Source organism: Populus euphratica, unplaced genomic scaffold, assembly GCF_000495115.2.
Source record: "Populus euphratica unplaced genomic scaffold, PopEup_1.0 scaffold75.1, whole genome shotgun sequence".
Lineage (NCBI taxonomy): Eukaryota > Viridiplantae > Streptophyta > Magnoliopsida > Malpighiales > Salicaceae > Populus > Populus euphratica.
The window spans coordinates 658,582-677,199 of NW_011499866.1; the positions used below are offsets into that span (position 1 = coordinate 658,582).

Consider the following 18,618-nt stretch of genomic DNA (forward strand, 5'->3'; position numbering starts at 1 on the left):
TTGTTGTTTTTAAAAAGATTTGACCCGATATCCTTCATAAAAGTTGTAATTTTAAATGTATAGATGATTTTTAGTTATTGAATCGTATGATTTCAATATATGAGATTTAAAAAAATTCATTTGAGTTTTTAATGTTAAAATAGAGAATCTTATTGCAAGTAGGATTTCGACCTAATTTTGCAGGTGTAATTAAAGATCCAAATGATATTATTTTTTTTCTTCTTATAACTACTTCATGAAAAGCTTGATATGTATACTCTAACTTTAATTCAGTTAATATTTACATTCTGAAATTATAACTTGATGCAAAACCTATCACAAAAAACATAGTCTAAAATATAAAATATAAAAATTCTTATATTTTATCAATTAATTCACAAAGTCTCTTAAATATACTAAACTCATAAAAATAACTTTCAATAAGTTCAAAACATATTAAAAAGCATAGTGTGAAAGGAATAAAAACATATATATTTTCATAAAGGAAAAAAAGAAAATTAATAAATATATATATTAATTTTCTTTTTTTTCTTTATAAAAGGAAACAATTGTTCTTATAAATTAGGGTATAAAAAATACCTAAAACTAGTATGTAAGTGTTTTTCATGAGACATTTATACTGAACTAATTTACATGAGAATTTCATATGAAGATATCATTTGTATATGAAAAGAATCATTTAACGATTGTGCAAGTGATTCTTAGACTTAATATCACTAATTTATCTTATATAAAAAATATGTTTGATCTTATAGTACGTAGTCATAGTAAATATAACAAATAGACAGACATTGAATATAACGTAAACTACATAAAAGTATTTGAGTGATTAAAAGAGGATTTATCACTGTAAATGAATTAAAAAAAATATTTCATATATTCTCAAATAATATTGATTATTAAATCCTTGTGTAATGTGAAATGAAATTTAAAAAGAAATTCAAATTTTATTCAAAAGATTAATGATTACAATGTTGCGAATAAATATGATTTAATATGGTAGACATTTCATTCTAAAAAATCTAAATAAAAATATTATTGATAAAAAAAATAATTACACTCAAAAATCAATCGGCCATTAAAAGGTAAAGATAAACCATTTATGACTTTCTTAATATTTAAAAATCATAATATATTATTAGATAATACAATAGATCTTTAAATATAAATTAATCAATTATTGAATTAATAATAAATTAAATTATTTAATTAATTTAATTTAATTTATTTAAAATTATAAGTTATATTAGAATCAATATATTAAGAACCTAATAAATCACACAGATTAAATTAATTATTCAAAAATTAAATTAAAATAATTAATCAGGTGTAATTTAATTAAAAATAATTTAAAGAATTTAACACTAAAATATATTTAATCCAGTAATTATAATTCTAATTTTAAAATAATCAGATAGATTAAATTTCTAAAATTATCTTTAAATACTAAATAAATACTATTTAAAGAATAAATAAATATTATTTATATAGCTTTTAGAATTTTTTATAAATATAAGGTTATATTTTTTTTATTTTTTAAGGTTATTTGTTAGATAAAAATACTACAAAATCACAAAATAAAAAACCTGCAATCTATGCATTGCAATCTCTTTACATAGATTTAAAATTTTTTCATAGTAGTTTCTATTTAAAAGAATTATTATTAGTTATTTATTTATTCATGTGAATTACTACTAAAAACTACTACGTGGATAATTAAATAGCTTGTAGTTCCAACAACTTAGATTTTAAAAAATTATTCAAGTAAAAAAATCAAATTTTTAAATAACAATTTTTTAAAAAACTCTACATTGTTTAATAAATATCCTAAGAACTCAACAGCTATTATTCCTGGCTCTTCCATAATTACAAGGTTAGAATAGATATGAACAGAATTTTCACAGGCAGGCTAGTGTGACTGACAAAATAGATACACACACACTAGTGTTGAAGTGGTACTGAGATTACTCCTTGTTCCTTGAAGAGCGGTCCTTCCTATGGCTGCCAAGAATGCGAGAAATTTGCAGACCTCTACTGAATGCTTGGTTGAACAGCATACGAGTCTGGAATTCAGACACAAAAGGGAACCAAGCGAGGAATGCAACTGGAGTGAACAGGAGCAAGCCTATAACAATTTCATACCCACGTGCAAGTGTCCGAACTGATCCCCAAAACCCGGCTCGTTGAACAACAGGTTTACAAGCTTGAGCAATCTGGAAAAAATCGAAGGGAACATAAACAGAAGGTTAATTAACATCGGTGTGATAATGCATGGAAACTGAAGATCTGAAGCCAAATGCAACAAAGCAGTGCTACTCTCAAGTTTTTAAAAAAACCTTTATACGAAGCCGATTTTTTTAAAAAAATATAATTGAATAGCTAAAAGAAAAGAAAGGGCTCATCAACGCAGCTATGAAAACAAGCCTAGCCGAATAACATCTTTGTTGGAGTCCTAATTCTCTGAGCTCAAGCTCAGATGAGCCACAGCAATAAATACATATAGCTTGGCTCAGATTCACCTTATCAAGTTTCCAGGCCAAACTTTAAGCACCATGATTGAGACTCAAGTGAACCCCATAAAGGTGAACCCGCCCACCCCATACAAAAAATTAGCTGCTGAGTACGTGGTTGACAGAACTAAACCTAAATCAACAAACTCAACAGGGTGACAGTCAGATACAGGCAGAGCTGAGCTCATCTGCACCGTGGTGAGTGCAGCATCCATGTGTGCACTAAGCATTTTTTTAAACTTCATAAGTATGCACCATGGTTGAGACTCAAGTGAGGAAGAAGATGTCTGGAACAATGGCATAAATTAGCACGGAAGCAGATAAACGTGCCACTTACCAAGAGCATTCCCCAACCGGTTGGCATGAACGCGAGAATGCATACAATGACATCCTGCACCGTCATATGAGGCAGTGCAATCAAAGTGACAAGAATGGACACAAAAGTCAGGAATATCATTCCCTTGATTAGACGAAACACAAGCTGGAAGTTAGCACTGAACTTTCGTCGTCCAACAGATACAGTCTGGGTAAAAAAGAGAGAAGTCAAATCATACACAAAATCCACACATAACAACAACTCGAAGTTCATGTTATATCAAGGAAAACAAAACATTCATTCTCACATGTGATGGTAATCAATTCCATTAAGCAGATGCAGAAACAGATTTAACTTTTTGTTTACTTTTTTTTTTATTAATATTTCTTTCCTTCCCAGAAAGTAGTTACAAGTTGGAAGAATCAAATTCACTTCTAAAAGAATTGGTAAATAAAGTGAGATTTCTTGAGCACCTAATGTTGTTCATAGTGAAAGACTGGAGAAGAAAAGGAAGAAGAATTAGAAGCATTGATGGTTTTCAACCAGATTGCCAATAAAGTGAGATCAGTACATAGCAGTCAATAGCTACAAATGCATTTAAGAAAAATAAGCAGAAAAATATGAGAGATAAGTGGCTCACCTTCATCACAAACAATATTAGAAAAATCACCAGCCATGATATCCCATAGATCTATGAACAAGCAAAAAAGGGTAGCAAATTGATTTAGCAACATCCAGTTTAAGTTCTTATGAGAGAGAGAAAATGTGGAAAGAGAAGTAAATATGATCAGCTGAGGACATACCAAAAAACTTCTGTCTTTCATCTTCTTTGTAATCGTTAAATGATATACTAAACCATATTGATAGATAAAGAATCGTAGAGATAACAGTATCTCTGCTACAATACCACGCTTTCCCGAGTGATGAAGATGCTCCTGTTCTTCTTCCCACCATGATTCCCAACTCTTTTCTGGTGGAACGCCTATTCCTCCACGGTTACTTATCCACTTGTTCCAATCAGTCCAATCATCAACAATCTTCTGCCACTCAAAACCAGAAGGATTGAAGAGGAATGGAGCAAAAAGCCAGGTACCAACCATAAACCACATAGATATAGTTATTAGGACATAGGCGACTGCACTTCTGTATGGCTTACCAAATATTTGATAAACAACAAGCAAAATCATCATCTCAATACCCTTGACAAAGTGACTGCGGGAATAAAGCCTGTAGTTGTCAGCAAATTTGGCATGGAAGACCACAAAACCTCTACCAGTGGGCCTATATTTTGCACCACCATGCAGCAATGTCCTTCCATAGTAGTGGGTCTTTGTGCCAAGAGAAAATGTGAAAAATACAGGCGCTAGTTGTAATTGCATCAATATAAATTCACTTAGTGCAGTGCGGAAACCCCTTTCCAAGCCAATTTCCATCAACATAGGCAATGCCATCAAAAATCCTATTTGAACAAAAGATTGAGAAGCAAGAGCCACTTGAAGAGGTTTGTTGTCTCGAATTGCTTTCTGAGTACTCAAACCTTCTTCAAGCCCACTGAGAACAAGGTATAGGCGGCCGTAAAGGAATACATACACTGTGAGCACTGTAATCTGTGAGAAAAGATGCTTAGTACCTTCAGTGTTTCCCATATAAAAATAACATGATAACATCTTTGAACAAACGAACAGAAATTTGTAACATACCAGAGTACTGAAGTAGAAACCAACTGTGGTGAAATAGCAAGACAACATTCGGAAGAAGTCAAAACGGTGTCCAAGCCGGTAGATATCACGACTCAGAGTCTGCTCTCCATTGCCATTAGCTATTTTGGCCTCAAACATGGAAATTTGATTAAGGCCCACATCTCTCCCCTTCCCAACTTGTATATATTCATGATGGGTAACATTCCCTTCACGTAGTGTGGAATTGAAGCCTGCAGTTGCATATTGAAAACATTAATCAGTAAAAGCATTGATTACATGCAAAAACCAAGATGACAACAGAAAGTCCAAAGCAAATACAAACCAGCAAATATATCTTCACTCAGATTGATAACCTTAGATGCTTTACTAACACCCCCTCTAGTGAGATGGAAAAGCCTATCAAATACATCTGGATGACCATAGTGGAACCGCACCCTTGTGTGAAAAGAAAACAGACATGAAGGAAATTTAATAAACAGTAAAAAAGGAATGATATCCATGTTGAACAAGAAACAAAATAGACGAATATAAATTACAAATATGCAGCCAAGGCCTGTAAGGGTAGCAAAGAAAATTCTTCAGCTGGATCAAGACGTGTTTCACAGGTCAAAATTGTGGTGGCTGTTTATCAACAACGTCAGCAGCCAACAAATCCAATTATCCAATCCTTCATCGGTTCATCTAAATGAACCAAATTAATTTTATTCTTGACATGCTCATTGCAAAATCAAGTAGGAGTTTCTGTAAAATTTAACTTGGAAACAGCGCCACTCCAAGAATTTTTGCTCACATGATGTCATCTATCCTATTCCATAAATATCCTATTCCATAAATATATTATACATCATTCACTGAATAAAAAACCCATCTTAATTCCTGTTTCTATCATTAAAAGTGCTACGGAATAAAGTCTAGAGAAATTCCAAAATTGCCATGCCCATCATAATACATGCTAATGTGAACTGCAGTTGATGACCATAAAAACTTTGCCATGTTCTTCAATTAGTTATCCTACATTGCTAATTTCCTTTCAGAAAATTGAAGCCAGATTATGTGGTGATGAATTCAAGCTTTTAATTAACTCTCTCTTGAAACAGGAAAATGAGAGTTTTGGAGTACAGTAATTCCAAGCAATTCTAACTTACTTCAGAGGGTTGGCCAGTAGCCTCTGACCAATAGTCACAAAACTGGTTTCCTGATTTGACATAAACCAAGCAAGAGATGACACACTGCACCAAGCAATGAAAGAAAATCCAGTGATCATAATCACAGTAAAATAATCTGGAGAAGGCACCAAGCACAAAGAACAACACATTACCTTCCAGTAAATACATGCTCTCTAAGTCCAAGTATCGAAGGATGCCTTACACCATCAGGCTTTTTAAGAAATTCTTGCAGCAAATTCCTCATTTTTAAGGCTTCTTCCATGTAGTTATCCTTTAGAAGTGAAAACATCAACCGATGGACAAAACCAGAAGTTAATGGTAATGTTTATTTAGATTTCACCATTATTATACCTGGTTCATATCTATTGTTTGCAAGCCTTCTCCACGTGTAAAGATAATAGCATGGTTCTGGTTTTCAGGTTTTCCTTCACCCAAGATAGCTGGTCCTGGAAGTTTTATCCGGTAAATGACCTGCATTTGGACAGCAATATAATCCAATGCAAGTATTATGATACTCATTCAGTCTAATCAAGAGATTGCCCAAGTTCACTTTTATCATTATTAATTCATTAATTTTTAAAATTCTTGTGCTCACTGAGAAATCGAGGAGCAACCATGATATCTGCTTTCCAGGAGAAGCATCATTAATGAAGATACCAGAGTCCTTTTCAGGCAAAAAGCATCTATACAAGCTTTGGCAATATACTTATTCAGTGAAAGTAGACATGTATCTTAGTAGACATCACTTTGTTGAGTGCAGTTTGTCCAGGTTATCGAAAGCAATTGTGCAACAAATGCTTCAAGATAGCATACTCCTCTCAAATTTATGCTACCCTTTAGAATAACAGTGATGTATTATTGTTTTTTGTTCATAATTGCTACAGTGATGTATTATTGTTTTGGTTGATAATTGCTACAGCGCACACAATGAGAATCCATCCCTAACTTCTTAAGATATGCCTAACTTTTGAAAAAGTTAACTTTACCTGGTCCAAGTTTTGCACTGGCTCAGATGAATCAATGGACTTGGGCAAGGCAGCTTTCACTAGAGATGAATAGTAAACTTTTTGGATGAACTTCTTGGATTTGTCTGGATTAGTTTCTTCAACCTCATCAATGTATGCCACACGAAGAGACGGATATCTACCATTTGGAAATATTATCAGCATGTAAAAGAGTTAAAATCTGAAGCTCAACAACAAAGCTAAACATGAATGCTTACGTAGTCATGAGCCTCAGAATATCCTGTGCACGAGGATCACCAGAACGCTTGTGAATCCCATATTGCTGGCATGATACTACATATGTAAATTTCATATCAGCTACTGCTTGACACTCTGCCAACAGTGAGCTCCCCCCCTTTGACTGATCTTCAGTATTTAATTCAATTGCCTTATATCCCTCCATCAAATCTGAAAAAGAGTAATAAGAGGACAAAGAAAATCATATGTAGGTTATAATTATAATATCTTATCATTAACAATCAATGACTCCAAGATTTTCAAGAGTCACCTTCATGTTTGGCTATATCAAGGAATGCCTGAAGCTCCAAAGCATGCCGATAGTACATCATACCTCTCACTGTCATTGATAATGTTATAGTCGAAGGATAAATTAATAAATAAAATGGGAAAAGCGAACAAACAGAACAGAAATACTGAACAGAGGAATTTAGTGAGTACCTGTTCTAGTCAAAGTCTGGCCCCTATATGATGCCCATAATCGAAGTTCTTCCAAGTCATCTCTTTCTTTAAGTTCTTCTTCACCAGTGCAGTTCACTCGTTCAAGAAAGTAGTTCCACTCATCTGTCCATTAATGTATGACTATTAGGTACCAGCGGAAGATATAAGGTTAAAACATAGATACATAAATCTGGAATTAGATACAGCACCAATTGGCAGAAAAGAAAAGGAAAGAAGATTACCTGGAAAGATCTTTTGCAAGTAAAAGAGGATGGAAACACCATCTTCATTTGGCACTTCCAAATCATGCAAGGAGAAAAGTACCTCCTCTGTATAGTAGGGAGTTAAAACACTGCAAGATAAGTTATCACATTAGGAAAAAGAGTTTGATTCTGTGTAGTTGTCAGCAGAGTGTTAATTTTTTCATTAACTGTCCTGGGTTCTGGAAGAAAATTTCTACAAAAAATGGGGTATCAAAAGCAAGCCTCTGAAAGAGTACGACTGTCAAAAAACTTTTTCCTAGGTAATTTTATCACGATCAATTCCCTGTCCATTGCATTTTACTTAAATAGTAAGTAATATGGGTAAAAAAAGGAAGGGTATGCAACATTTCATGGCCTTCTTAAGTTGCCCACAAATGTTTTGACAACTCTGTCAAACCTTTATTTTAGACAAGTACTATATCCTAATCACTTTTATTTTGTGTCACTATCTTAGTTACACTGCCCAAATTATATATGCAGCATTTCATGGCCTTTCTTAAGTTGCCCACAAAAGTTTTGACAACTCTGTCAAACCTTTATTTTAGACAAGTACTATATCCTAATCACTTTTATTTTGTGTCTTACTATCTTAGATACACTGCCCAAATCATACATGTCGATTGTGAGGAACGACAGATTCATCAAGGATTGCATGTGATCAATAGCAGATTGGAGTAAGAAGCAACATCAAATTTGGTTTTGGATTGTTGTCAGTTCAAGAACAGTAAAACATGAAATCATAAATATGATGACATAAAAGCCTTACGAGAAAGAAAGCATATTGCGAACTTTAGGTGCCGCAGGCATGTCCATAAACAATGAGTTTGAGAAGAAAGAAATGCGCCTCCTAGCTTCTAAATTGGATGGCACATCCATAGCAGATTCTTTTGTGGTAAGCAAAAGAAAAAGCCTCTTGATCTGCAAAGACAGGTAAGAAGAGGTACATAAATTAGCGTGCTCATCCAATTTCATGATAATATATTCCAATTGAAGACACAAACCTTCTCTTTCCATGCTTCTGTTTCTGGCTCAACTGGAAACTCGATAGCTCCAGTAGCTGCAAATAACTGATGTTGTTGTTCAAGGGGTTTCATTCCCTCATATCCAGATCCATCAGGGATAGAGTCCAACAGGCTTACAAGGAAAAAACAAATAAATTAGAAACTTGGATGCAAACATGTAAAAAAGACATGGCTATATAATGTTTTCAAGACAATAACTTAGAAACTTTGATGCAAATTTGAAGAGACAATTAATTCTATGTCCACACCTGGATATTTGATCCTCCATTATGTCTCTTGTCACAACCTCCAGCATGTCCTGGAAGAGAATCACAACTTGATCCCTGTCCTCTGGCCTATTATCCACCTGCAAATCTCATGAGCATAGGTTAGGGCTTCTGGTTATTCATAGTTGTGTCAACATTTTGGTCTAGAAAGGATGTGGAATATTACCAAGCATTTGATAAGCTTCACAAGGTGATCGTATAGTAAAGGAAGAGCACTCATTTTGTATTCACGTATCAGATCACCTTGCTTTATGTGTTTCTCAACATCAACAAATATGGAATCAATCACCCTGAAAAAATAATTATCAGGAATGCATCAAGACACATCAACAAAATGCTCATGAAGTTACTAATGTCAAATCCTAGTGAAAGTAAACAGTGGCAAACAGTTGGATTTTCATATAAAATTTCCTAAACCATCACAATTCACTGGAACTCACTTTGTCTCAAGTTCCCCTCGAACCAAAAACTTGATGATGTTCTTAAAAGAAGCATAGCATTCACAAACAGCACAAGACATGTAGTTGTCAGCCTCGATTCTCTTTTTCAGCTCTTTATCCTTACCATTACTGTCCTTGGCCATATCTAGTGCAATTGGGATCTAAAAGGAGACAGAGTTAAATACCTCGACACGCAGGTTATACAAATTTACAAAAATGGGCTAAAAGACACCTTGCTAGCGAGCAAAAATGGAGGCCATTGTGTAAGGCCCAAAACACCCAAATCACGGTCAGCCCAATATGGAACAAGCAACAAATCCATTTCCCTGGAATGAGATATACAGATCAAGTAAAATGAAACGGTAAGAATGGAAAGGTCAGTAAGGAACTAGAAAAAACACTAGATTCTTCAGAGCAGCATCCTTACCTGTTGCTTATAAGATCTTCTTCTCTAAAACTACTGATGATTTTATTCCAAAGCTGTGCAAACCTTGGTGCCTCTGTATCTTTGTTGGGGGGGTTCTGCAGTGATCAGCCCAGATTGGTACCTCCAGATGAGGATCATCTTTTGTAATGATTGCATTACAAAATTTACAAAGGTCAGAAATATTTGACCCAAAAATACTTGTTGTGAAATCTAACCTCATTAAAATTGCGAGAAAACCTTGCCTTCAAGCTTTTCTTCTTTCGCTCACTCTTTTCATCTGGAATTAAACAGGCATTGAAAGCACCAGGTAATGATTGGAAACGAGATCTAAGCATTCCCAATGTTCGAATCTATAAGAAACAAAATAAGTCAAGGACTGGACAACAAAAACTCAAAAACCAAGATGTCAATTGGTCTTAAAGATATCAAAAGTGGAAAGCATAAAAATGGCAGCCATACTAGTTCTAGAAGTTAAGCATAAAGCAAAATCAGATTGTTATGTTCACTAAGCAAAAGGGCACTACCCTGCTTGATTATATTGAAGAAGATAGCCAACATGGTTGACATCAACAAAATAAGTCAATAATTGGAAACAAGATCTAAGCATTCCCAATGTTCGAATCTAAAAGAAACCAAATAAGTCAAGGACTAACAACAAAAACTCAAAAAACAAGATGTCAATTGGTCTTAAAGATATTGAAAGTAGAAAGCATAAAAATGGCAGCCATACTAGTTCTAGAAGTTAACCATAAAGCAAAATCAGATCGTTATGTTCACTAAGCAAAAGGGTACCCTGCATATGATTATATTGAAGAAGATAACATTGTTGACATCCAGGAATATGTTCAGCACCAAGATTTACAACAAGATTCTTAGTTCATTGGGAAAATGAGAAACAAACATGATTTTCATTGCAGACCATTATCAAGAGAACAAAGAAAAAGATGTTGCTAACCTCTCCAAGACGTCGAAATGCACCATAAATTCCTCCAAATAATGTGGAAAATATTGCATACCAAATCTGGGCATCCATAAAATACACCTGCAAAATTTGCTACATTAGAATCATATTTAGCTGAAATAGAATCAGATAGAATTTAGAGATGAAAAGGAACAACTCGTACAAGAATGATTGGAGCCCAAAGTGCAATCACCACACCAATATTGTTCTTTGCTGCAAATAAACAGGTACATCATGAATTTTCTTATAAACAACATAATGTAAGCGCAACAAAATCTGGCATTACCACAGTCTTCAAGTTTATTACCTTGTGGAAAGAATTCATGCCACTGGAAAGCTGTTATATGGACATCCATTATGGCTTTTGTTGGATCAACTAAAGGCTTAATCTGCAACCAAGAAATGACAGTTAGAAGTAAAAGGGTAAAGAATTTCTTTCTAACATGACAGATCAAGATTCAGATGAATTTATCATGCATAGGACAGCCTCATTTTCTCTGCCTTCGTATTCAGTGTTATTCAATAAGCACCAGGAGATTAAAAATGAGAGAAAGACACACCTCTATGTAATAACTAAATGCCAACTTTGTTACTATAAGAAGAACCCAAAACATTGTATACCTGAACATTCAATAAAGGCATTAGTCATAAAAGTTGCAAAGTTAAAGTACACTAATTTATCTTTCAAATAGTGTCCCTTACTTGAAGAGAGAAATTGTACTCTCATGCATTCCCCTCCCAACATATAGCCGAGGCTGCAATGTGTCAGATGCAGGCATGAAAGCTAAGTATGATTTATATGAATAATAGTTAAAATATCCACAGCAATAACCTTGCATGACCTTTAAAAAGTAAAGGAAAAGATGAAGAACAAAAAATGTTTCTTTACCTGCGACCACCACATCATAAACATCACAATCCTATAGTTGGACCTCTCAAGGAATCGACGTATGAAGGGAAAAAGAAACAATACTGCTGCCAGCATATTTGGTGCCAAGTAGATAACTACAGCCAATACAAACAAGGAAGACGAGCTTGAACTGTTGCCAAACCAACCTTTGATGGTTTGAGCAAATCCTGGGGGATTCTCATTCCAAGTGTAAGCATAAGTTACTGGTAAAACAACCACCCATGCAGCAGCTGAAACAACCTTCAAAATATATCTCAACTTGACATGGAATGACATCATCTGCCGTGCTTTCCAACTAAGGATGACATCAAGGATAGCTGCATCAGTTAAAACAGATCTCAGAACATATATCACTTAATAACTTCCAATTCATAGAAATCCAGCAAATACAGCATGACTAGAAGGAATAGCTTGAAAAAAGAAAGTAGATTCCTCAGAAATTTCATCAAATGGAGAGCATGATGTAGATTACACTATTCATTCAGCAAACAAATCATTGAATTGAGAATGTTCTGGACATGCCGAATAAAGGTCACAGAATTTGAACTCATACTCATGTTAAACGTGAGAAAACAAAGACAAAGTGATTAGATGAAATTAAAAACCATTAAAGAATAAAATAAAAGAGTACATCCATTGCCAAATTGAAGAACTTAGATTAACATTTTAAACAGATACAAACAGAAGATTGATGTAACTTAGACTGGAAGGACAATGAAGAGAAGTACAGATCCATTCTTTCTTACCTTGCCCAAGCTTTAATATGGCAGCAGTGATGAAGACACTCAATACTTTCTTAAATACATCACCACTAAAGATAGCACTCAGTTTCCCCGAACCATTCCAAGCAACAATAATCATAGCCTTCACATGAGGCAGCATCAGCAACAGCATGACATCAGCATAAAGTTAATAAAGAAAGATAAAGCAAATCAGGTGCATTTAAGGAAAGAACATGTACCTGTAAGCACAGAATAAAAAAGCTCCACATTCGATCGAAGCTTCTAAAGACATGCCAGAATGTTCGTATCTCCACGAAATTAACTTTTCCTACCCATCGATCTCTATAGGCTGGTTTATCATCCTACAAATCATAACAGCTTAACATGTCAACATAATGTCCCTTTTGCTAAGAACCCAATTACAGTAACCACGCAAGAGAAATCCAACTGCCATTCCATACACTTCTAGTGCATGCAGCATATAATAACTTGTACCCTCAATTAGATAAGGAGCATTTGGTCATATCATCATGTCTGGTAATTTCATGCAGGTCTGTACAAGTAACATGTGGAAAGTGACAACAATTTTCATATTTAATTGTTAGGCTACCAGCTCTAAGAAAGGTGAAAGAAAACCAAGCGAAGCTAGTAATTCATTGCTTACCCCATTTTGTCCAAAACGGAGCTGTTCAGAAGACAGGCAAAAGAAATCAGCATCTGCACGCATTGGCCAGCCTAAGCGGAAACAATCAACTGACCTACAAATTATGCAAGTTTTTTTTTTTTGAGAATTATGCACGAGTATACTGATCATGAAATTTTTTAAAAAGAATGATATACACAGACATAGCTCAAAGGAACAGCATTAAACCATAAGAAAAATACCAGAAGTACTCATTTATATCGTCATAGTTCCTCCATTGAGAATGCTTTGACTTCCCTTTTTTACTCCTTTCAGCTTCCTGACAAGTGGGGCAATTATATTGACAGGTGTTAAACCAAAAATAAATTATAGCACTCAAATTAACAAGACTAGAAAATAAAAGGAAAGTTTTTGCATGCAGCACCTTTGCAATCACATTGTATATAGGAGTAACAACTTTCCTCAAGAAAGCCTCTTCTTCACCTCCATAGGCTGGCTTTACATTTTCTCCTGTCATAGGACTGACATTTCCAGCTAGCATGCCATATAACTCAAATGCCATCTGGAAATAGCAAAATAATTAAGCACCCAGTTACACATAACAGCCAACAAACAAGACCAAGTTCATGAAATTACATATTTGCAAATCTGTAGTGAAATTGCAAAGGTAAAAAGCTCTGAAATAAGGATGAAAAACAGTCACTTTAAGAGATTGTCATGCACTCATGGGTGTGTGTCCACGAATGTATAAAATATGCACATCAAAGCCAGTTTGGAACTAAGAATTTTAATGACAACCCTTCTATAGTCAGTGTCCTTGCCCCAAAGATAAAAGGTAGGCAGAGCATTGGATGAGTTATCATGAGAAAATACAGTATACAGGTTGAAACCATAACTAGACCCATTCCTCCCTCTGCACTATTTCTACCAGAGTCAATCAATTTATCAGAATTTCTTGGCATCAGGTGTTTATCTGACAAGGTTAAAGATAGAGAGTAAAAATCTAAAACCATGTTTCCAGTTTCCCTCAAGGGAAAGAAATGCCAAACAAAAGTAATGAGATAAAAATGGAGCTATCTTAAAACATACATGATGATAGATATAGCAAAGGCATTCCGGCATGAATCTGAGGTTTGCGGCTTCCCCCCATATCAAAAGATACAAACCCATGTACAATAATTTACGCTGCTGCACCTCCTGCTGTATGGTTGGTAACCTACAAATTCAGAAACCCGCAAAGAATAGCAACATTAATATGAGCATAGAATGGAAATCTGTGATCCTCTTCTTTTTTTTTTTTTTCCTGGAACTGTCCTCTTCCCCTCATTTTTTGGCAACCCACAATGAACCAAAAAGAGTTTAGTGCATGATGTATCAGCCAACTTATTTCCGTGATATTAAAATCATAATCATGTCAATGTTGTGGTTTGTATATTTATGACAATGCTAGCAGTTCAATCTTTTCCATGGTTTTCTTAATCACTTTTCTTAAAAGATTTTGGATCCTTCCTTGAACAAATTACTAAAATCATTTAACCAACTGGAAGATGCAAAGCTACCATGTTCTTCACATGAAACAGAATTGGGCCACTTACCAAAGGCTACTTTTTCTGTCCAAGTACTTGCACCACTTTTTGTAGTTCTTAAAAAGTTTCTTCATCACTTCAGTCAATGCACGGTCATCCAACTAACAAAGAAACATGCAAAGAGGATTTTCAGCTTCAGAAAGAATTTAAGACAAATGCAACTAAAAGCAACTATTGACAGAAAGAAAAGGGGAACAAAAACACAACAAAGTATATCCTCTGCATTTATGATTGGTTTAAGTTATTATTAAGAAATATGCTGACACAATACCCAACAGCGTATCCTTTTTCTGGGAAAAGTGGTAATTTAATCTTTAACCAGTCACTTTTTATAGGGAGAAAACCCTGTTTTCGCTAAAATTGAGTCAATTAACAAACCTTCGGTTGTTGATCTGGCTTGACAAATTGTCGCATGTGCACATTCGCAAGTAATAAGATTAAGTGCTCTCTTTGATTTGCCACATTATCCTTCTGCAAAATCATTAAATGGCACTTAAATTAATTATATTCCGATAAAACAGTTCCACATCACTGGAAAGATTGCAAGAGCCAAATGAAGAAAAGAAAATAATTCTTATCAATTTGTTTCACCTGAAACCCAAACATCGCTTGAAGCCAATCCAAAACATCTTCATCCGTTTTCTTCTTGTAGTCCTTGGGCCATGGAAGACCCCTTGTGTTACGCAAAGCCAAAACAGCAGCTTGGATCTGTGAATCAACACAAAAATCGTATATGCTAAAGTGATAGAAGAGAAACAGCTAAGTTGTAGGACAAAAGATAAAGTATATATAGAGGAAAGATACTTCAGGATATCTCATAATCGCTTGATCTGCACTATCTGGATCAAGTGGCAGAATATTGTAAGGGAGATAGATCTGAGTTTTTTCTGCAACTTTATCTTGAGCTTCTAATATCTGTGAACAAAGTCGATACACGATTACAAATAATATAGTGCTAATAACAAGCATCGAGCAATGTAAGTTCTTAATTCAATTAGCAAACAGAATTTACGATCAGATATTGTCAGATTGCACGTTCACACTGTGCTACTGTGACTAGAAAGAAGATTACAAATGTCATATGGTTTCACCTCACGATCAACTTCAATGGATTGTGTCATATTAACAGCCTTTAAAACCTCAAAGAGCACATTGGCAGTCTGATAAGCCTTGGTAAGCTGGGCGCTGCATTTAAACACAATAGCATCAGTCAAGCAGCAACTTCAAAGTGTATGATCTAAAGAAACTTGGTATAGGATATAGCTTCAAAAAATCTCTCATTTCAAAAGAATTTACCGGTCAGCTTTATCAGCAGCATTGTGCAATGCTTGGATGTATTTTTTGTGGTAAAGCTGATAAAAACTCTTCATTTCTCGTGCATCACTTTTTTTAACCCTTCCCATCAAGGTTGGATCGTTCTCCTGAACAATGTAAACAAAGCTTCTTTATCAAAATGCCAAGAGCAAACGCAAAAGCATTAAAGGAAAAGACCAAATGCATAAACTGAAGGCAACAACTGCCACAAGGTTTCCTAAAGGAAAACAACATTGTTGTTGATACAAAGTAACAAATTAAACATGTTTGACCTAGAATACTTGAGGAGAAAACTACATTGTACACTCTCCTCTCCCTAACCAGGGCACTGAAGAATTTTGTGGTGGAATTGAAGTGCCCATTCCAGAGTCCCAAAGGCCTATCTCAGCCTGCTCCAAGAGATACCTAGATCTTTTCTCCACTTTGAAACAAAAATAGGCCCGCGTAGAAGTCTTTCAGTATGTAACTCCATGCAGACCCTTTTTCATCATTTTGGCATTAATACTTTTAGTAAAAGATGCATATTTAGTGTGGAAAGCTTATCTTGATGCCCAATCTCTGAATGCTACACCGAGTTTTGAAGGATTGGAGGGCTTATTTGAGACGAGAACATCTAACTTCCATATTATTTATGTTTTCTATAAGTCAGGCTTGTTTTGCCACCTCTTCATACAAACTTTCTCCTAAACTATGCGTACTGTGTGTGTGAGCAAATCCTGGGAGCATTTTTAGCGGTAGGTGGCATTTTTATCCCCTTTTTTTTTTTTTTGTTGGATGGTATGAGGTGTCCTCAAGCCAACTTCTGCGTTAGCTGAAACTAAGTCTCCTCCCTTATTTTCTTACAAACGGTTGTTGCAGTGTGAAGATTTACTCATAAATGGTTATGTAGGAAAACAAGCTATCACAGTATCACTAAAACTTCAGGTCAAATTTATAAAAAAAATATGAAACTAAACATTACAATTCACAACTTGACAGGGGAGTTTCTCATGGCACGCTCATCCTAGGAGACATCCACTTTGTGATTTTTCTACCCATCTTTGTCCATAGCATCGAAACATTAAAGTATCATGACTCTTACCCGTTCCAAACGCTGAAGAAGCGCGGTTTTAAATTGACGAACACCTCGTCCACTCGAAGTAGGATCCAACCTATGAGCCTTCTCAAAGGCATAAAATCGACCTACATTAATTTCAAAAAACAATAGATACGAATAAAAATAAAATATAATCAAGCCTAAATTTTATAAAAAATAAAAATCTATAACTTAAAAATAATAGAAAATTCACAAAAAAAATTGAAACTTAATTTTCTAACAACATACAAAGATAAGCAACTCTAGGATTGCTAGTTTCAACTTCATTTGCAACACGAAGAATCGGCGCTATCTGAACAAGCGAAGAAGGCACTATTTCGCTATCAAATACCGACTCTCCCAGATTCCCCGCAGTCTGCGTCCTCGTTATCTTCCGTTGCGTCGGCGGTGGTGTCGCCCCAGTCCCTACCCCTGCCTGCGTCGACGGTGGTGTCGCCCCAGTCCCTACCCCTGCCGCCGCCTGATCCATCCCCATTCCTCCTCCTCTCGACGTCGACGCCATCTCTCTCCTTCCCTCAAAACAATAAATAAGAATCAAAAACCCAAAAACGGAAAGAAATTCAAAAAAGGAAAGCAATTTACCAGAAGATTTAAGAGAAGTGAGCAATAACTATGAATCTAGCATATCTGGAAGAACAATAAAAATAGAAAGTGCATTATTATGGAAAATAAAAATAAAACTCAGTGGTTTTTAATAATGTGAGAGATGAGGAAGCTTACAAGAAACCCTAAGATAGAGAAAATGGAAAAGTTTAGAGCGAGGAAGTTAGAGAGAGAGAGAGAGACACTAAAAAGTGGAAGCTGCTTAGCAAGGAAGGAAGCTAAAGAAGAAGTGTTTTTTTAGTGAGCGAGCTCCTGGAGAGATGGAAGGGTTGGTAGAAAAAAGAGAGAGAACGTAACCGTTTTTTTACTTCTATTGTTTCGCGAGGGACTCGAGGTTTGTTTGTGGGAAACGGGGTTCGTGTTTTTGGGTTATTACGAGATTGCCATTCTTGTTTTTGAGCTGGGATTGGTTTGATTACCAGAGTACCCCTCGCAAAAGATTAAGTTTCTGCCTGACTCCAGCCCCCCTTTTCCTACAGAAGGTTTTGCGATCCATCAAAATCTGGATCAGCTGAGTGCATCAATCCATAACTTGAATTATCTTAGATTTAGAGTGGTTCAGGGAGGGAAAAAGATAGTAAAAAATAAATAAATTTTTAATTAATCTCTTACTCGGTTAATTCAGACTAACCACATAGAACTTATTATTAATACATTAATTATTTTTAATATTTTTATCATAATAATATTATTTTATTTAAAAAATAAATCTAATCTTATATCGAGTTGATCACCGGGTTAAATTTAAAAACTATATAATAAAAATAAAATAAATATCTTAAAATAAATTTATTTGATAAAATAAAGATTTAAATTGAGATCATAATAGTTTTTCTGAAATTGTTTTTGATAAATTGTTTTTGTTTTATAATAAGATTTTGTGAAGTAAATGACTTAGCACCATTAAACTATTAATATTTTTAATATTAATAGATATGATAATGAGTAAATTTTATGATTGTTCATGTTTAATTGAAATTATAGATAGACT

At 34.7% G+C, this 18,618-nt stretch overlaps 1 protein-coding gene across 8 annotated transcripts; it reads right to left on the reverse strand.

Annotated features, from left to right (window-relative positions):
• Window positions 1-1,765: 1,765 nt before the first annotated feature.
• On the reverse strand, window positions 1,766-17,909 carry LOC105126144 (callose synthase 3-like). Of its 8 annotated transcripts, none has more exons than XM_011026912.1 (45): window positions 17,745-17,909; window positions 17,607-17,651; window positions 17,479-17,530; window positions 17,253-17,439; window positions 17,010-17,110; window positions 15,911-16,035; window positions 15,706-15,799; window positions 15,419-15,529; window positions 15,206-15,322; window positions 14,993-15,085; window positions 14,624-14,715; window positions 14,118-14,244; window positions 13,453-13,590; window positions 13,271-13,347; window positions 13,050-13,143; window positions 12,625-12,747; window positions 12,410-12,527; window positions 11,643-11,980; window positions 11,456-11,508; window positions 11,314-11,374; window positions 11,061-11,142; window positions 10,917-10,966; window positions 10,748-10,834; window positions 10,008-10,142; window positions 9,793-9,887; window positions 9,598-9,691; window positions 9,366-9,526; window positions 9,092-9,215; window positions 8,908-9,005; window positions 8,639-8,771; window positions 8,404-8,555; window positions 7,617-7,726; window positions 7,375-7,497; window positions 7,205-7,273; window positions 6,915-7,104; window positions 6,679-6,835; window positions 6,044-6,163; window positions 5,845-5,963; window positions 5,672-5,755; window positions 4,849-4,961; window positions 4,527-4,756; window positions 3,630-4,433; window positions 3,467-3,517; window positions 2,848-3,033; window positions 1,766-2,213 (listed from the first exon to the last, which is right to left on the reverse strand). In XM_011026912.1, the coding sequence occupies exons 3-45, from the start codon at window positions 17,524-17,526 to the stop codon at window positions 1,965-1,967; spliced, it is 5,913 nt and encodes a 1,970-aa protein (XP_011025214.1). In that variant the 5' UTR covers window positions 17,527-17,530; window positions 17,607-17,651; window positions 17,745-17,909; the 3' UTR covers window positions 1,766-1,964. The 8 variants fall into 8 exon arrangements, with proteins under 8 accessions (XP_011025214.1, XP_011025218.1, XP_011025210.1 ...); XM_011026916.1 differs by having other exon boundaries at window positions 17,253-17,414; window positions 17,454-17,530; XM_011026908.1 differs by having other exon boundaries at window positions 17,479-17,533.
• Window positions 17,910-18,618: the final 709 nt, after the last annotated feature.

Excerpts from the sequence above, each read along its gene's own strand:
- LOC105126144 (XM_011026912.1), bottom strand. The coding sequence starts at position 17,526 with ATGGCGTCGACGTCGAGAGGAGGAGGAATGGGGATGGATCAGGCGGCG. Across the intron at positions 14,245-14,623 it reads GACAGAAAAAGTAGCCTTTG|GTTACCAACCATACAGCAGG; the intron begins GTAAGTGGCCCA and ends CTGAATTTGTAG. Across the intron at positions 10,967-11,060 it reads GCATGAATTCTTTCCACAAG|CAAAGAACAATATTGGTGTG; the intron begins GTAATAAACTTG and ends GTTTATTTGCAG.